Raw genomic sequence first — 19257 nt, 5'->3', positions numbered from 1 at the left:
AGGGGATCTCCTGCTCTCAACTGAGGATTTCAAATCAAAAATATACAACGAGAAACAATTCAGTAATAGCCAGTCATCTGTTTACAAATTTAATAGCCAGTCATTAGTTTACAAATATACAACGTAAAAATCCCATATATAAAGTATGGACTACAGTGGGTTGATCCACTACACCATTTCAAATCTTCTTCAGGTCCAAGGATGAATAGATTGAATCCAAAGAATTTATAGTCCTGTTTGTTGCTATCACTTTGAAGAGGGACCAAACCAGACTCCAAAGAGCTTATAATCTTAATAAGAAGAAGTTGTGTTTATGTGGGAATCACCACAAACATTCACCAGAAGCTGAAGCCTACAGTAATTATACAGGGAAAGATTCTTTTTCCTTCCCCCATGTTTCTGTGGAAAATCTTTATTATTAATCTTATTAAAACATGTTTCAAAATTTGAATCACAGTTAATTTAATTATCACTGAATACTGCATGGCCTGTAATTCATTCCTCAGTGTTTTAACCCTCCATTCCATCATTTGGTGTTTTGTAACCCTCGTCATATTGGAACAATTCTTTGTAGGGGGTGGAATTAGTTAGTGTTGGGTTCAAAAACAGAATGCAGAGTGCATCAGTGGCAACTCCACTGGCAACACAACTGAAGCTTTTGTTTCTAGGAGGTTTTCCCTGACATTTTGTCTCTGTATCATTAAACTGCCATTTTATTTTTTCAATAATTATTTCTGTCGTTATTAGTTGTGTGTGTAAAGTGATATCAAGTTGCAGCCAATTTATGCAACCCCAGCAAGAGGTTTTCAAGGCCAGTGAGAAGCAGAGGCGTTTTGCCATTGCCTTCCTCTGCAAAGTCTTTGTTGGAGGACTCCCTTCCAAGCACTGACCCTGCTTAGCTTCTGAGATGTGACAAGATCACGCTATATTGTTCTGCTTTCCCTCTGTCACTGTTGGTTATGGGCACTGTATGCGTAGAATCATAGAGGTGGAAGGAATCTCCAGGGTCATCTAGTCCAACCCGCAGCACAATGCAGGAAATTCACAAATACTTCTCCCCACACACCCCCAGACACCTGCTCCATGCCCAGAAAATGGGGGGTGGGAAACTCTCCAGGATCCCTGGCCTAACTGGCCTGGAGAAAAATTGCTGACTGACCCAAAAGTGGCAAGCAGCATTTACCCGGGTATGTAAAAAAAAAAGACTAAGCACTAATGCAACCCTTCTTGCCTTCCTTTTCATGATCTGCCTAAGTTCACAGAATCAGCATTACTGTCAGATGACCATCTAGCTTCTGGTTAAAAACCTCTAAAGGAGAGCCCACCACCTCCTGAGGAAGCCTGTTCCATTAAGGAATTGCTCTGTCAGGAAGTTCTTCTTAATTTTGACAATGCTTCAGAAAATGTGCAGCAAAAGATCTGCTGCTTTTTTTTTTGTGGTACATTTTGCATCAGTCAGCCTCCTTTAAACAAGGCAACTTGGAATGTGTTTTGCTTAAATATATATATTTGGATTTCAGGCCTGATCTCATCAGATTTTGGGAGCTGAGTAGGGTTGACCCTGGTCAGTATTTGGATGGGAGACCACCAGGAAGTCCTGCCTCTGTGCAGAGGTAGGCAATGACCAACCACCACTGAATATCTCTTGCCTTGAAAACCCCTGGGTTCACCATAAGTCTGCTGTGACTTTGTGGTACATTCCAGCACCAAGGATTTTTCTATATATTTGTTATACCAGTTATCTTTTAAAAAGTACTTCTTCACCCAAAGGGTGATTAACATGTGGAATTCACTGCCGCAGGAGGTGGTGGCAGCTACAAGCATAGACAGCTTCAAGAGTGAAATGGATAAGCATATGGAGTAGAGGTCCATCAGTGGCTTTTAGCCACAGCTTATTGTTGGAACTCTCTGTCTGGGGCAGTGATGTTCTGTATTCTTGTGCTTGGGGGGGGGGGGGGTGGGGTACAGTGGCAGGACTTCTAGCCCCACTGGTAGACCTCTTGATGGCACTTGGTTTTCTTGGACACTGTGTGACACAGAGTATTGGACTGGATGGGCCATTGGTCTGATCCAACATGGCTTTTCTTATATTCTTATGTTCTTTTGATAGAGTATTTACTGGTGTTCAGCCAAACTAGACACAAATAGGTACACGCAGAGGGCTAGGCTCATAAGGAAATATATCTATCTTGTGGAAGACTAAAAATATAGAAGTCTTTGGAAGTGTTCTAGAAGATTAGCCTTCTTTTATATAAAGCTTGGGGCAACGTGGTGAAAACCAGGCATAACTGTTGAGTATTGTGGGAGAAAAGAATGACCCAAGCATGATCCAGAGGGACTTAAGTGTTCTTAAGTGCCCTCGACTTCAGTGGGAATACTGAGCATGCACTTAATTTTCTATCATTACAATCAATGAGAATTCAGAATGCAAACTTTGACTGGATTGTGTCAGGTATTTGGAATTGGAATTGGCTGGATTGTGTCAGTATTTTCATACCACAAGAACACAGCATTGTATATATGCCTATCTTTTGGGCCCTTGGATTCTGGTTGAAAACCTCAAGGGATGCATGCAAATTCCTACACTGGAAAGGGATTGTTATAAGAAATACATTGCTGAAGTCAGTTTCATTTTCAATACATTTTCCGAATGCTGGATGATTAGTTTGTTTGGCTGCACAGGGAATTTCCCTGGTATGTAAAAACCCTTGTCTGTGGGTGGCCTGAGTTTGCTGCTTTCATGATTGGCAAAAGTACTCACTTTATTATTAGATATAGCAATGCTAAACTCTGCTTGCTATGTGAAATCCTCTAATTAAGTGACTGACTTTGTATATATGGTGGTAGCAGTAATCGTATTGGATAATGAGACCCACGCTGGTACAATCTGTATCAGTTTGGGCATAATGGACGGGTGTATTTGATTGCTTTAGATTTTTAGAGAGTACTTTCAGAGGATGGTGGAAAACAGAAGGGCCTGGCGTGACTTTGTCCATGGGGTTGCAAAGAGTCGGACTCGACTGTGCGACTGAACAACAACAACTTTACTATGTGAATGTAATGGGCTATGCCTTGCTGTTTCCTGTATTTTTTCTTTCGTGGTGTGCTGTTTCAGCAATCAAATCTTTTTTCTCTGTCCTGTTTGCGTGGCAGCTGACTCTATGATCCCTATAACAGCTCTCATGCCAATTCTTCATGCTCTTCATCATGTTAATAAAAGCCCTCCCTAAACTGAACACTTGCTTTTTCTTAAATGTTTAAGCTCCTCTGCTTAAACTGTATATTGAACGCTCAACATTGTACATGCGGGAAACACAGTATTACCAACCGCTATGCTATGCTATGCATTGTGATGGAATAAAACAGCGAAGCAAAATGTATTCCTTCCATAAACTCCAGCAGATGTTCTGAATTCTGGTTGATTTGTTGCATATTCAGATTGGATTTGAAAAAACAAAACTGTATTCAGTATAACAGGATATGGTTTATTTAATAAAGTTTTACAGAGTTTTTTATGGCTTTATTGCAGTTTGAAGGGTGCAACAAAGCATTTTCTCGGCTTGAAAACCTTAAGATCCACCTGCGGAGTCACACGGGTGAGAAACCATATCTTTGCCAGCATCCTGGCTGCCAGAAAGCTTTCAGCAACTCTAGTGACCGAGCTAAGCATCAGCGAACACACCTGGATACCGTAAGCATGATGTTATTCTATGTGTTGGTGTATGAAGCACAGCCTTTCTAACAGGACTTTTTCTGAAATCAGCACAGGCCTCTTCCATTTATATGAGGCATCACAATAATCTCCATTGGGAAGTGATAAGCAAGGATCAGCTTTGTTTGCCTGTTTTTAAACCTTTCTAGAAAGAAATATTAGTAACCTCCTAGATCAGGGGTGTCAAATGTGGCCCATGGGCAAAACTGGCCCACCCAGGGCTTCAGTCAGGCCTATGGGGCTCTCTTCTCCCCCTCCCCCATCCTGTCCTCCTCACCCAGTGAAGCTTTGAGGCTGCCGACATTCCCAACTCCTTCCTTAGCCTTGCAGAGGCTAAAGCAGAAAGCAAAGCTGCAAAGAAAATACAGAATGGGTTCTGGGCAGAGCAGACATAAATGGAAAATTCACTCCATGTTTTCCTTGCAACTTTATCTATGTGTTTCAATGGAGAGGAACTCAGTTTAACCTCCCAGCATTCTTACGGCCAGCTGAAGCTTCCAGCTGTTCTTGCTAATCAAGTGTTGATGCTTTGAGTCAGCTTTGTCTCTGCTCAGTGGAGTGAGAACTAGTGTCTAGTGAGTACTCTAACTTGGGAACCCACAGCCAAAGGGGGATGTTATACTGGAGAGCCATTGCTAATCTGAGTAGACCCAGGGAGGGGGGAGGACTTTTTCTTGATGTTTTATTTTTAAAATTGCATTGCAAAATCCCACTATTCTTCCAATGCTCTGTTTTAAACAAAATATTGCAAGAGATTTAAACGTGTTTGTATTTTAAGTTAAAAAATGATATATTTAATTGTGTTGGCTTGCGTCCTCTATAAAGTCTATATCTCTACAATTTTGCATTATATTTTAGGACATGCAAGGCTCAGCCCCACAAAGTCCCATTTACGTCAGATCCAGCCCTCCTAACAAATGAGTTTGACATCCCTGGGCTAGATGTTCTGCGTGTACTTTATGGGGAGGTTTCCTGGAATTCCTGTAGGGTAACTCCCAAAGATCTTGCTGCTATGGATGGGTGTATCTGTTAGGAGCTGCACATTACCACTTCTTCTCTTTACTATAAATAGAAAAAAATAAATAGAAATGCTACGTAGCTGTGTTATTGTGTTAATTTGCCTATGAATTTGTGCATCTTCTGGCACTAGTACTGATTGAAAAGGCACAGCATGAAGCTTCTATTCTAGGCACTGCTTATTGGGATTCTGGTATGATTCTCCTTATGCGTGTCCATTGGTATAAGGAGTGCTCTGTTGGGAAGCTGATGTGGATGTTCGTTTACAAAGTATCACACAAATAAAATTATATTACACAAGGTGCATTAATACATGTTCACCAAGTATCATGTATCATAAAGAACAAACATCCACAACTCATGTATAAGTTCATTATTCAACGTCCATAATTCCTTATATCTGTAAGACAACATGAGCTAGCAAAAATATCCTTCATGGAAGTCCTCTGTTGTTGACTCTCAACATGGGTAGAAGCACCAATGAGGGAACCAGTTTTGGTATTCTCACCTTCAGTCCAAGGCTTCATATGCAATAATTGACGCAGATAACATTTCTTGAAGCACTAGTCCTGTCTTTAATTCTCCTCAAAACCAGCCACAAGAGTGTCGGAAATAATGTGAATTACAGACAGAACTGGTGCTTTGAGAAATGTTAGCTGCATTGATTAATGCATGTGAAGTCTTGATTTGAAGAAGGTATGAATACTGAAACTATTTTCCTTGAGAATCAATGACAGAGGACTTCCATGAAGGATATTGTTGCTAGATAACGAGAAATTATGGACATTGAATAATGGAATTATACATGAGTTGTGGCTATTTATTCTTTATGATACATGATACTTGGTGAACATGTATTAATGCACCTTGTGTAATAGAATTTTTATTTGTGTTTTTAGCCACACAGTTTTCTTGCATTATTTGTTATCTCCAAACTGTGGTTCGTACAAATTGGTATATGTCTAGTGAATGTTAGTTTGACGGTGGTTAACTGATGTATTAACATCCCGAAATCATTACCCTTGTATCCATTAAATCCTTCCTTCACCAGCCCTCCAGTTAAGATTTTCTTCTCAGGCCTTGCTCAGAGGTGAGGTGGCTGGCATCCACAGGCAGGGCCTTTTTTGGTAGTGGCACCTCTCTTGTCTAATGTCATCATTCTGGGCATGCTGGGCACTGGCAGAGGATCCCCTCACTGGCCAGCCCTGGGTGGGTGGATTGGAGGCACCCAAACCGGAGGAAACCTCGCCCCTAGCAGGAGGCTGGGAACCCTACTTATAACAGCCCATTGCCTGGCAGTCAGCCTTGAGTCACAGCAGAGGGGCAAAGAATAAGGGTGAAGGTAACCCCCTTCCCTGAGGTCTGTGGGTGGCATAGGTCTGTCAGACTTAGGCAGGTCTTCTGTATCCCCCCTTCCATGCATGGCACTCCACTGTATGCAGACATATACTCTAGGAGACAGTAATATTGATGCAGTTTCTATATCTCGTTTCTCAATACTGCATTAATGCATGTGTACATAAGAACATAAGAGAAGCCATGTTGGATCAGGCCAATGGCCCATCCAGTCCAACACTCTGAATCACACAATGGCCAAAAAACCCAAGTGCCATCAGGAGGTTCACAATTGGTTTCCTCCCGGCCCACACGAATTCCGAAATTTTTCTTCGCCATTTATCAAATTGCTTAGCATCTTTCACAATGGGGATGGTTTGAAACAGATACATAATCCTTGGTAAAATATTCATTTTTACTGCAGCTATTCTACCCAACAGTGACAAATTGAGCTTGTTCCACTTTAGCATATCTTCTTCTATTTTACGCCATAGCTTTTCATAATTGTTCTTAAACAAATCAATATTTTTCATTGTTATCTCTACCCCTAGGTATTTTACCTTAGAGGTAACTTCACAACCCGTTAGTCTTTGTAGTTCTTGTTGTCTATTTTTCTGCATATTCTTACATAAGATTTTTGATTTTTCTTTGTTTATATAAAGTCCCGCCAACTCCCCAAACTCTTGTATTCTCATTAACAACAAAGGTGTAACTTGTAAAGGATTTTCATTTATAAACATTATATCATCTGCAAATGCTCTGTATTTATAGGTAAATCCTTTTATTTGTAGTCCTTCTAAATCTTTTTCTTCTTGAATCTGCATTAGTAAAATTTCAAGAGTCATTATAAACAGCAATGGCGAAAGCGGGCAGCCTTGTCTGGTACCTTTACTAATTTTCATTTCATCTGTAAGATCTGCGTTGATGCACAGCCTTGCACTTTGTTCAGAATATATTGCCTTTATCATTCTTATAAAACTTTCTCCAAGCTCCATTTTTTCCATCACTGCAAACATAAAGTCCCAATTTAAATTGTCAAATGCTTTTTCTGCATCCGCAAAGAATAGCGCTACTTCCTTTTCTGGATGTCTTTCATAATATTCTACAATATTTACAACAGTTCTAATATTGTCTCTTATTTGTCTTTTGGGAAGAAAACCGGCTTGGTCCTCTTTTATAAAATTTATCAAATATTGCTTAAGACGTTCTGCCAGAATTCTTGTAAATATTTTATAATCATTGTTCAAAAGTGAAATTGGTCTGTAATTTTTCACATTTGTAACATCTCTTTCTTCTTTAGGTATCAAAGAAATAACAGCTTCTTTCCATGTATTTGGTACCTTCCCTTTGACTCTTATTGCATTCATCAGCTTCTGTAATTTTGGTATTAATTCATCTTTAAACATTTTAAAATACTTGGCTGTATAACCGTCTGGCCCGGGAGCTTTATCATTTTTCATCACGTTGATTGCTGCCTCAATTTCTATTTTTTCAATTGGGTCATTCAAAATTTTTCTCATATTCTCAGTTAATGGCTCAATTTTTATTTTCTGTAGATATTCATCTATCTTTTTTCTCTTTACTTCAGCACCTTTAAACAGCTTGGCATAATACTTAAAAAATTCTCTTTTCATTCCCTCTTGAGTAACTACGTCTCTTTCATCTATCACAATTCTATTAATTATTTTATTTTCCCTCTTTTTTTTCAGCTGCCACGCCAAGTATTTCCCCGTCTTATTTGCTCCTTCAAACGATTTTTGCTGGAGCCTTTTCAAGTTCCATTCTACTTCTTTGTTTAATAAATGTCTTAGTTGAGTTTGCAATATTGAAATTTCCCTTAGAATTTTCTTTTTCCCTGGTCTTTTCCTCAGCTCTCCTTCTTTTTTCTTTATTTCATTTTGAATATCCAGTAGTTGTTTTTCTTTTTCCCTTTTATCTTTATTGTTCAAAGTAATCAGCAACCCTCTCATTACTGCTTTATAAGCATCCCAGACCGTCTGAAAATCGATATCTTCTTTATCATTCACTTGGAAAAATTCTTTAGTTTCTTTTCCTAGGAAAGTCACTGTTTCTTTGTTCTGTAGCAAGTCTTCATTCAATCTCCATCTTCTCAATCTTTTGGACAGTTTTGTAATCCACATTATTGGGTTATGGTCAGTGCCAATTTTAGGCAAAATCTCTATCTTTCTTGTTATGAGGCCTAAATCTCTGGTTCCCCATAGCATGTCAATTCTAGAAAATGTCTTATGTCTTGCAGAAAAAAAAGTATAGTCCCGCACTTCAGGGTTAAACTTTCTCCATATGTCCTCCAAATTTTCCTGTTTTACTAATTCAAAAAAAGACTTTGGCAATTTTCCTTCTTTTCCACTATTTTTTTTCCCTCCGGATCTATCCAATGAGTTCTCAACTGTTCCATTAAAATCTCCCATTAAGAGTATTTGATCGTAGGTCAACTCATCTAGTTGTTGTGTAATGTCTTTAAAAAAAACATCTTTTGCACCCTTAGGTGCATATAGTCCCAATAACAGCGTTTTTTTCCCATTTAATGTTATTTCCACTGCTACAAATCTTCCATCCTTATCTTTAAATACCAATTTTGGCTCCAGGTCTTGTTTAATATAAAAAACTACTCCCCTTTTTTTCTGGTCAGCTAACGAAAAAAATTCCCTTCCCAATTGTTTGTTCCATAAAAATTTATAATCCTTTTGTTTAATGTGGACTTCTTGCAAACAAATTATATTACAATTTTGCTTTTTAATCCAATGAAAGGTTGCCCTTCTTTTTTGTGGTGAATTTAGTCCATTAACATTCCAAGACAATAGTTTGTAATCCATCATGGTGCAAATTCTTTATTTTCTTCAAAAAATCTCCTCAGTTCTCGGGCATTTGTGATCGTGACTCTCTTCCCCTGAAGTTCAAAGCTCACACCCTCGGGGATTATCCATCTATACCTTGTGCCATTGTCTTTCAATTTTTCTGTCAACTTTTTATATGTTCTCCTGTCATTTATCACTTCTTTCGGTAGCTCCTTCATAATTCTCACTCTGCTACCTCTTACTATCAATGATTGTTCAAAGTTTCTCTTCATAATCCTTCCCACCATTTCCTTTGTCATGAATCTTACAACCACATCTCTTGGTAAGTTATTTTTTTTGGCATATAGCGAGTTGACTCTATACATGTGATCATACATGCTTTTAGTCTTATCAGGGTCTTCTTCTAAGAATTCTGCGATTATGTTTGTTATATATCCTTTCAAATCATCATTCTCTTCCTCAGGTACTCCTCTCAAACGTAGCTGATTTTCCATTAATTTGCAGTCGTGAATCGTCACTTTTTCTTGTACTTTCAGCAAGGTGGTATCATGTATTTTAACTTTCTCCTCCACCTCCTGTACTTTCTTGTCTATTTTCCCAATTTGGTTTTTGAGGTCATCCACTTCTTTTTTAATCACTGTAGTAAGTTCTTCCTTCAACTCTTCCATCATTTTCTTAACTCCTTTCATAATCCTGGCTTCCATAGCCTCCATTTGGTCTTGCATTTTATCTAATGAAAGGGCTCTTGTTCGGGGCTGCCTGGGCTCTGACATTTAAGCAAAGAGCAAGGGGGATGCAATTAAAATACCAAAAATTTCCGTCGCACAATTTGCAAGTTTGACTACCAAGTTCAGAAGGTCTAAATTTTCTCTCTCAATTAAACTTTGTTCTGTTTTCTTCTGAGCTTCCCAGGCCCAGATATAAATTTTTGAAGAATTTTTCCCCTTTAAAAAAATGACGAAATTTTTGACCTCACCAATTTAAAATCTGACAGTCAGGTTCAATAGAGCAGGGCTTGCCCTTTCCAGCAAGCCCAATTTCGCTGGTTTCTGAGCCCCCAAAGCAAAGATATTTAACAAAAAAGTCTTTAAAAAATCCAAAATGGCGGCCGCGATTTTTTCTCCTTTTAAAGATTTTTTTTTCCCCTTTTAAAATCACCCCAGGAGCCCACCAATAATGTAGTCAATAGTTCTTATCTTCTTACCCTTTTCCCTGTCGTTTCTGTCACTTTTTAAAGTCCCAAATCTTTTTAAAACGATGTTTTAAATTGGACCTCCCAGCAATGGCTGCCGATGTTTCTCTATGATGTAGAGTAGGCTTTTTTCTTTACTGCTTCCTGTCTCTGTCACCTTCAACCTTATAGATTGCTTGACGCACTTCCTGTCTTGCTCAGTAGAGTTAAAGGACTGTTCCAGTATATTCCTGCGCAGTATGGTTGTTTACATTCCACAAATCGTAAGTAGACACAACAATGATTTCTCTTCAATTTTTAGCAGTTTTTAACACTGTCTTTTATGTCAAAATAGTCCAAACTTCACCCTTCCCTTCTTCTACTTGCAAGTTTTATATTTTCCCCTTATTTCCACCTTTAAAACGTCTCTTTAGTCTGTAAATAGCTCCGGAGTGAAAGAAGAGTTTCTGTACCTTTTTTCCTCTATTTATCCAAGTTCCACTGGTCTTCCAAGACTTTAGTTGTTTAAAAATGTCCCAGAAGGTTAGGATCGTGACGAGCTTATGCCAAATCCATGGCTCTGAGAGATCTTGCAGACGATAATTTTGCAAACTTCTGAGACTCCTCAAAGCCTCAAAGGACCCTTCTCCAAAGCTCCTTTTCAGCCAAGGTAAATCTCTTCTAAAGTTTTTAGTGCAAGTCTTGGACCTTTCTCTCACTGAGAAAGGTAGGCAGTGGGCTTTGGTTTGCCCTCCACTACCCCGAACAAGACCTTCAGCTTGCTCCCGTTACGAGAGACAACTCAGCTCGCCTGATAGATGCGAAAGAGAGAGGTGGATTCCAATTACCAGATTTGAAACTGTATCATGAAGCAATTTGTTTAGTATGGTTAAAAGAATGGATAACGTTATTAAATAAAAAACTTCTAATGTTAGAAGGCCATGGAAAAAAATTCGGCTGGCATGCATATTTGTACTATGGAAAAAAGAAGATGGACGGTCTTTTCTCTCACCATTATATAAGGAGTAGCTTATTAAATGTGTGGATAAAGTACAAGAAATATGGTGATGAGAGGAGACCTTTATGGATAGTGCCGGCTGAAGTGATAAAGTTAACGGCCAAAACAGTCAAGGAAAAACAACTATCATACAACCAGTTACTAAAAATACAAAGCGGGAAAATAGAATTGAAAACTGCAGAAGAACTAAACTATAAATATGATTGGTTTCAAATGCAACAAATAAAAAGTTTGATGGAGAATGATATCAAAGCTGAAGGAATAAGGAAAGAACAAACAGAAATGGAAAGAGTTCTGCTTGGAGATAATGAGAAATTAATTTCAAAAGTGTACAAATTACTTTTACAATGGGCTACAGAAGATGAAGTAGTGAAATCTCAAATGATAAAATGGGCAATTAATGTAAATAAAGAAATAAAGATGGAATCTTGGGAATATCTGTGGAAAAATTCCATGAAACTCGCAACATGTCATAGTATTAAAGAGAACTGTTTTAAGATGATGTATAGATGGTATATGACTCCAAAAAAATTAGCAAAGATGAACAATAAGATGCCAGATAGGTGCTGGAAATGTAAAAAGCATGAAGGTTCTTTCTACCATATGTGGTGGACTTGTGAAAGAGCTAAAATGTTTTGGCAAATGATTCAACAAGAGATATCTAAGATCCTGGGATATGAATTCAATAAAGAGGCAGAGACTTTTCTGCTGGGATTACAAATGGAAAAATTTCCAAAAGAAGATAGAACATTAATATGGTACTTGCTCTCAGCTGCTAGGACATTGTATGCGCAGTTGTGGAAGCAAGAAAAAATACCAGAAAAATGGGACTGGATTATGAAAGTTATGTCATGGAGTGAAATGGACAAATTAACAAGAAAATTAAGAGACTGTGGTTTAGAACTTTTTAACCAAGAGTGGAAGAAATTCAGAAGATATGTAGAGAAAGAGTGGAAAATAAAAGGACATTGGACAATTTTTGAGGATTAAGATTTTTAAGATAACAATACAATTCTTGAAGGGGGTTCTTCTTCCCTATGTTTCTTTTTTGTTTTGTTTTTTTTTCTTGATAGTTAAGGGTACCTTTAATATCTGTTTTTTTAAAGAAAATAACACTGGCGGGGGTCAAGTAATTGGGGGAGGGGTGGGAGAAAGTAAGATGTGGGGTAGAATGATGGTCTTTTTCTTAATATATATTAAGCTTTTTATAAGTTGTAGTTATAGTTCTACTACCATATGTTACTAATAAAATTGTTTATTCACAGGAGGTTCACAATTGGGGCTAGAAAACTTTCCACATTGCCCCTTTCCAAGCACCAAGAATACAGAGCATCACTGCCCCAGACAGTTGCAGCAATACACTATGGCTAATAGCCACTGATGGACCTCTGCTCCATATTTTTATCCAATCCCCTCTTGAAGCTGGCTATGCTTGTAGCCGCCACCACCTCCTGCGGCAGTGAATTCCACAAGTTAATCACCCTTTGGGTGAAGAAGTACTTCCTTTTATCCATTCTAACCCAACTGCTCAGCAATTTCACTGAATGCCCATGAGTTCTTGTATTGTGAGAAAGGGAGAGAAGTACTTCTTTCTCCATCCCATGAATAATCTTGTAAACCTCCATCATGTCGCCCCATAGTCGATGTTTCTCCAAGCTAAAGAGCCCCAAGCGTTTTAACCTTTCTTCATAGGGAAAGCGTTCCAAACCTTTAATCATTCTAGTTGCTCTTTTCTGGACTTTTTCCAACGCTATAAATACGTGTATATTTGATATGAAGAATGATGTGTTATTAGTTTTTTCCATCCTCATAAACACATAAAATGAAAAAAAAAATAAGCAGCATGGCTATATTCAAATGCTCTATTCATGTTTTTTTTTTAATGCTGCAACTACCACAGGGTAAACATGGCTTTCTTACAATACTAGGAATAAGGCCTATTGTGAAAAAAAATACAACAAGCTCTATCTAGAAAGAGGCTCTGGGTGAGTGCCCCCCTGCTGTCTTCCCACCCACCCAAGTGAAGGCATTCACTCCCCCCACCCTTGGTGTCTTCCCACCCCCATCCCAACTTCCCACCCCCTCCAACTACCCCCATACCGTAGGCACACCACTACTCTGCCCACCCATGACATTCACTCACTCCCGCCCCCTTGCTGTCTTCCAACCCACCAAGCAACCCTTGGCTTTCAATCACTCCCCCACCCTTGCTAACTTACCACCCACCTCCAGCCCTGCAGCTGAAACATATGCCAGCTGCCCCCCACCTCTCTGCTCTGAAGCACTAACTGCTATGTCACACTGACTGTCATAGTGGGGTTGCTGCTCCCTCAAAGGCCAAAACAGGCCTGGAAAGGGCCTCCACCACCACCTTTTAGTGACAGAACCAAACTTGGAATACTATGATTGCCTAGCAACAGCCACTGAGGGAAAATGGAGAACCTGGAAAGATGGGCCAATAGGACACAAAGGCAGTTTCCCCAGACTGGCCACCCAGGCAGCAACAGCATCCTCTTCATGCGGTCCAGGCCTCCTTCAGATGGTTGCTGCCTGCCAGACCTGCTGCCACCTGAAGAGAGACAGGGGTTTTTTTCAGCCAGGGAAAACAGCCGGCTGTGGGCAGGGGAGAGGAGCAGACCCAGCCAATGGGACATAAGTACAGTTGAGTGGCAGTTGATGCGCCAATGGGTGATGCAGTGAGCATCATGGGGCAATGGGAGAGTTGGAAAGCACCAATACATTTGAGTTTTTATATATAAAGCATAACCAATTTGTATTTATTCCCCAGGAATACATGGAAGCCTTTGGTACAGTTCCTTATATGTGTTACTATATACAGGTGTAGTTCTTTAATCACATGTCACTTTTTTGATCTCACAGGTAGTAATGGGAAAATGGATAGAACTGGTAAAGTGGCAATTTACCCAGTCTCCTATCTTTGGGCCATAGGATTATACAGTAAATTCTGTGATGTCATACACTGTGACTGGGATGTTGGCAGGAAAATAATTGGTGGCAAACAGTTTTCATATTGCTAGCATGCTAAAATACTACGGTACCAGGATCCACAAGTAAATGGATGGTCCAATGGATTGCCACAGGTTCCTTTTTACTGCTGCTTTGTCATGCAGTTAATGTGATTTAATTTGAATGAAGAAGATATTGGATTTCTATCCCGCCCTATAATCTGAATCTGAGAGTCTCAGAGAGGTCACAATCTCCTTTACCTCCCCCCCACCCACAACAGACACCCTTTGAGGTGGGTGGGGCTGGGAGAGCTCTTGCAGCAGCTGCCCTTTCAAGGACAACTCCTACAAGAGTTATGGCTGACCCAAGGCCATTCCAACAACTGCAAGTGGAGGAGTGGGGAATCAAACCCAGGTAAGAGTCCACACACTTAACCACTACACCAAACTGGCTCTCTGAACTCTGTGTATGCCTTTGGAAATATTTCCTTGTATTCAGAGATCTTGGCTGTTGTCACTGTGGTATGTCACTGTTGGGGAATGTGAATATTCTATTAAAAAGTTTCATAGTTTTAACTAATAGTTGTGAATGTAAGCTCATGGTTTGAAATAAAAAATGCAGTTTGTTAAAATATAACAAATAGCATTTTCACACACACACACACACTTCCTAATTCTTTGTCCCACTGACCCATGCACTCACCAGCTCTTTCTTTGTCCCACAATACCAACTGAATAAATTGCAGTTTTTCTCCAGCCTGCTTGTTCCTTAGGAAGATATTTCTGGTTTCTTAGTCAAGGAAGCAAAAAAATAAAAGTGACTATGCTTTATTAGGCACAAAACTATCTAGCTGAATCTTAAAACTATAATTGGACATGATACCACCCAAACAAACACAGCTGAAATGGGACTTCACAGGAAATGGACCTGGTTCTTCAAACAGGTTTTATGCTGTCTAATATACTTTTGTGCTTTTAACCCCAGTTGATTGCTTGTATTGGATTAATCTTCATTATCCCTTTCTTCTCTCCTAGTCTTCAAGGAACACTTTCAATTTTGTAGTTAAACTCTAATTCAGATTTCCCTAAGCACATCAAAACACTTGGATAGTCAGAAACTCAGATAAACAGAGTGCTGAAAACAGGGTTACATTGACATAGAACTGCCACAGAATACTCAGTGACCTTGGTTTCAGGGTTTTCTTAGGAACACAGGATTTGGATAATAGTTATTTTAGTGATATGTTCAGGTCATATTAGTCTCTCATATGCATACTTCTTAGGTCTTTACACTCTTCACCAAAGTTCATAAAGAACAACAAGAGTCCTTCCTTTGTCTTTTTAAAGAGATGAATATGCGGTTTAGCGTATGGCTGGGTGTTTATGGGGCAGAAACCTGGCAGTTAATTGATATTTACTTTTCAAGCAGCTACACATTTCAGACAGTGCAGCATTAAGGAATGTGTAATGTACATTATGCCTTGCAAAAACAAACAAGTGGTAGAAGCCAGTCAGTCACATTTTCCAAACCCAAGCACACTTATAATAACAATGTTTTATTTATTTGAAAGTCAGCTTCAGCTATTTGAATTTGTAATTACTTCTAAAATATGGCTCTTTTGAAATTAAATATCCTGTATAGGATGCACCTTTTTGAAACATAACTATTTAACGTTAATGTAAATAGAGTAGGATGTTGGGGCAGACAAACTTGGCTAATCAGTTGTTTTATAGACTTTGTGGCGTGCGCAGAACAAATTCTCTCTTTGTCTTGGTATCTCTTGATACAGGTGTTATGGCAAAAAAAGAGAACCCATTTAACACTTTATTATCTTTTTCTTCTGTTTCTTTCTCTCTTTTTCTTGCCTTTCTCTTTTTACTCTCTGAAATATTCATAATCAGCAAAAAGGTACAGTACAGTAATAATTCTGACTGACATTTTTTCAGTGTTGACCCTTCAATACATTCTTTGCTTTTCATTCTATTCCCTGACTGCATTCATGTGTTTATATAACTTCTTGTTAATTTGCCCAATACTTTTAAAACTTTGCGGTGTTTTAGTGTATTTCTTTTCTTTTTGGTGTATGAAATTAGAATGGATTAGTGTGCATGCCACCATTAGTATTCCGAATGCATGTAATAGAAGACCTTTAGTTTGTAAAGAAAGCTCTGATCCCCTTTATATGCCTGCTGTGTAACTGAATCCTGTGTGAAAGTAAGATTGAAAAGGTTTGGGGCTAGCATGGATGGACTTTTTTTGTATCTCGTTTCCTCATCCTTAATAATGTGTTACCATAGCTGGGAAAATACTCTGCCCAGCTAATTCCAGTAAGGAATTGTATAACGGTTTCCATCATCCTTCCTCAAGTTTCGGTTCTCTGTGTGTTCCAGGCGCTTTCAATAAATTTACTTTCATATACAGGTTTTTGGGTACATATCAGGTTAGCCTTTGGAGCCTTGAGTTGGTGAATGATCTTATTATTCCTTTGGAAATTCCCTGCTGGTACATGGAGCAAGACTACTTATTCCTCTAGAGACTCCTACAAAGAAAAAGGATTTATATGGACTGCTTAGTTCTTATTGAATGCATGTGGAAGTGATTTGGGATCCCAAATGCAGGTCAAACTGTCATTTATCTTCTCTGAAAGGAGAATCTGTAAATAATTACTAAGACCTGTTAGAATGTGCTGTTTTGATCAAATAGCAGATTATTAGGTTAGGGCTAAGTCTCAGTCCTGGAAACTGTATTAGAATCTACCCTTAAAGAAGGAATACCGCTGATAAGAAAGACTATGGCTGCCTTTCCAGTATTGGCAAGATTGACCAGTAATGTCCTAATCTAAAATTATTATACTTTGTTTGAAAGGAGGATGGGGCTTTTCAGTGCAGCAGCCCCCCCCCAAAGGTCTTTAGTGGAAGACACATTAAGATAGTGGTTTTTTTTCACCATCTTACACCTCTAATATATAAGCTTAGTTGTCCAGGTTGTGGGATGACCGAAGCATTTGAAAACAGTGAGCAAGGTACATCATACTAAAAAGAGAATTAATAAATGCAATATGTTTTAATACAATTCACTCAATGCTCAAAGTAGCACAGAAGAAATCAAACTTTTTTAAAAATGTGGTCAGTCAGATCAGGGACAGTTGACTAGAGCTTAGGCATTGGTTCATATATTGAATGGAGCCCATTCTGTAATGTACTAGACTGCTGACTAGCAAAAACCTAGCCAAGGTTCCCATGAAGATGTAGTGCTGTCACATGGGAGTTTTCTACAAAGAAGTTGTGAGTTGCATAACTGAAGCTTTCAGTATCACACATCTCCAGGGTATTCTGCAAAGAAGTGCCTCAGGACAAGTATTATTTGAGCATTGTTTTTTTTTTTTTTAAGTGTTGACACCCATGGAATTTCAAGGCCTGATGTAATTCTTTTCTCTGCATTTTCATTCAATCCCAGGCCACCCAATCTAAAAACAAGTACCTAGATCTGTGAAGTTTGCACTGAGTTTAAAGTGGTATCTGTAGTAGATTGTTTTAAAGTGGTATCTGCAGTAGATTGTTTTATTTTTATTGTTTGGCTAGGCCTGTTATATACTGTTACATTTGTTAAAGCAGAGTTTTTAAGCTGAGCAAGCAATCTAAAGCTTTACAATATGTTTGCAACTTGCCAACAATCCCTAGATGTTTCATGTTCTGAACATAACAGTTCATATCTTCAGGTCAGTGGTTCCAACATCCTATATTATTTTCCTTTCCATGTGCTCACAGAAACCATATGCCTGTCAGATTCCTGGGTGCGCTAAGCGGTATACTGACCCAAGTTCCCTTCGAAAACATGTGAAAGCTCATTCTGCCAAAGAACAACAGGTGCATAAGAAGGTAAGCCCCTCAATCTAAAGACAGTTATTTCAAGTGAATGCTTACCTGAAGTGTTTAATGAGACAACAGTTTTTTTAAGGAAGCTTAATTGCATTGTTGCTAAGAGAAAAATAATCTGGATTGTTGTAATGCAGTGATTTTAAGGTGCTCAACATACCACTTCACTGGCTATTTTTAGACAAGATAAAACTGGTCTGGCCTAATCAACATCAACTATTTAATCAGCCCCTGATTGGTCCAATAGTCCATTCTAATAAAACATGAACAAAAATTGAGACAGCTGGCAGCAATGAGATTGCCAAGTGTCCTGTATTTTCTCTGACTGTCCAGGGGGTTGGGGGGGGGGAGGAAAAGGGTGGGGGAATCAGACATTTAAATATCTGGTATATTTCCAACAAGGTACGGGCAGTGTGAATGCTCTCCTGGTGACACAGTCAGAAGAGAAAACAACCAGGCCACTGCTGCCCTCGCTGTCAAAAGATGGCTGTGGGTCAAGCGAAGGAGGCCAGTAGGTGAAGAATGTGTTGGGGCAGAAGTGCATGCTTGACACTGCCTCCTTTAAGCCCAAACAGTTCACGAAGCAGCAGCCATAGTGGCTGTGGAACAGCTGTAACCTAGGAAGAAACCACCAGAAACAATAAAACTTTCATGTAGAACGTGTATAAATGCGTTTTAGTGCAATACTAAATAAGACAAAAACTAAGGAACACTGAGTATTCTATACATGAAATTTCCCCACAAAGTCTTTCAACAGCCTTGTGAAATGGCTTCTTCAAGATAGAAACAACGGTGGGTAAGCACTTTTTTCTCAGCATTCAACTCCTAACGATGCGGAGAGAGTAAAGAAGGAACTGCTTATGAAAGGACTCCTCATGGTTTCGATCATCAACGTTGTCAGCCTCTTTTCCCCAACGTTACACGGAGCCTCAGCTCAACTTTTTCAACATGGGTCAATGCATGCTCTCATCAGCTGCTGCCGGCTCTGCCAGATCAGTATAACAAAAGGCAATTTTCTATAAATTAATATCAGAAGACAAAAGGATCAAGAAAAGAGGGATAAAATTAAGGCAACACAGTCTCTTATTTAAGTTCTCCAATTGGATAGTTATTGACTCTTAAACATGTTGTGTAACTGGCAATTTTCACTAGGCAATTGTCTCCTTTTAGACAAACTTTAGAGTTCCAGCCCAGTCTTGTTTTGTCACCTCTGGGTTCTTCTTCTTTTGTCTCAGTCCAAAGTTTCACAGTGCAGAGTTCACTCCTTGTATTTTACGCCATAAGTCAGTCCCACCCAGCCAACCAATGTGTTGGAAATGTCAAAAACAACCAGATAACTTTTTTCA

At 39.0% G+C, this 19257-nt stretch overlaps 1 protein-coding gene across 1 annotated transcript in view; it reads left to right on the top strand.

Annotated features, from left to right (window-relative positions):
* GLIS1 (GLIS family zinc finger 1) overlaps nt 1-19257 on the top strand; it is a 511250-nt gene that overhangs the window by 392437 nt on the left and 99556 nt on the right. Inside the window, exons 5-6 of the mRNA XM_060231864.1 lie at nt 3530-3691; nt 17804-17902. Of these exons, the coding sequence (XP_060087847.1) occupies nt 3530-3691; nt 17804-17902 (261 nt within the window). The remainder of the gene's footprint in view (nt 1-3529; nt 3692-17803; nt 17903-19257) is intronic.

Source organism: Heteronotia binoei, chromosome 2 (genome assembly GCF_032191835.1).
Source record: "Heteronotia binoei isolate CCM8104 ecotype False Entrance Well chromosome 2, APGP_CSIRO_Hbin_v1, whole genome shotgun sequence".
NCBI classification, from domain to species: Eukaryota; Metazoa; Chordata; class Lepidosauria; order Squamata; family Gekkonidae; genus Heteronotia; species Heteronotia binoei.
Note: the sequence above shows the minus strand (reverse complement) of the source record. Positions and strands in the feature narration are given on the sequence as shown.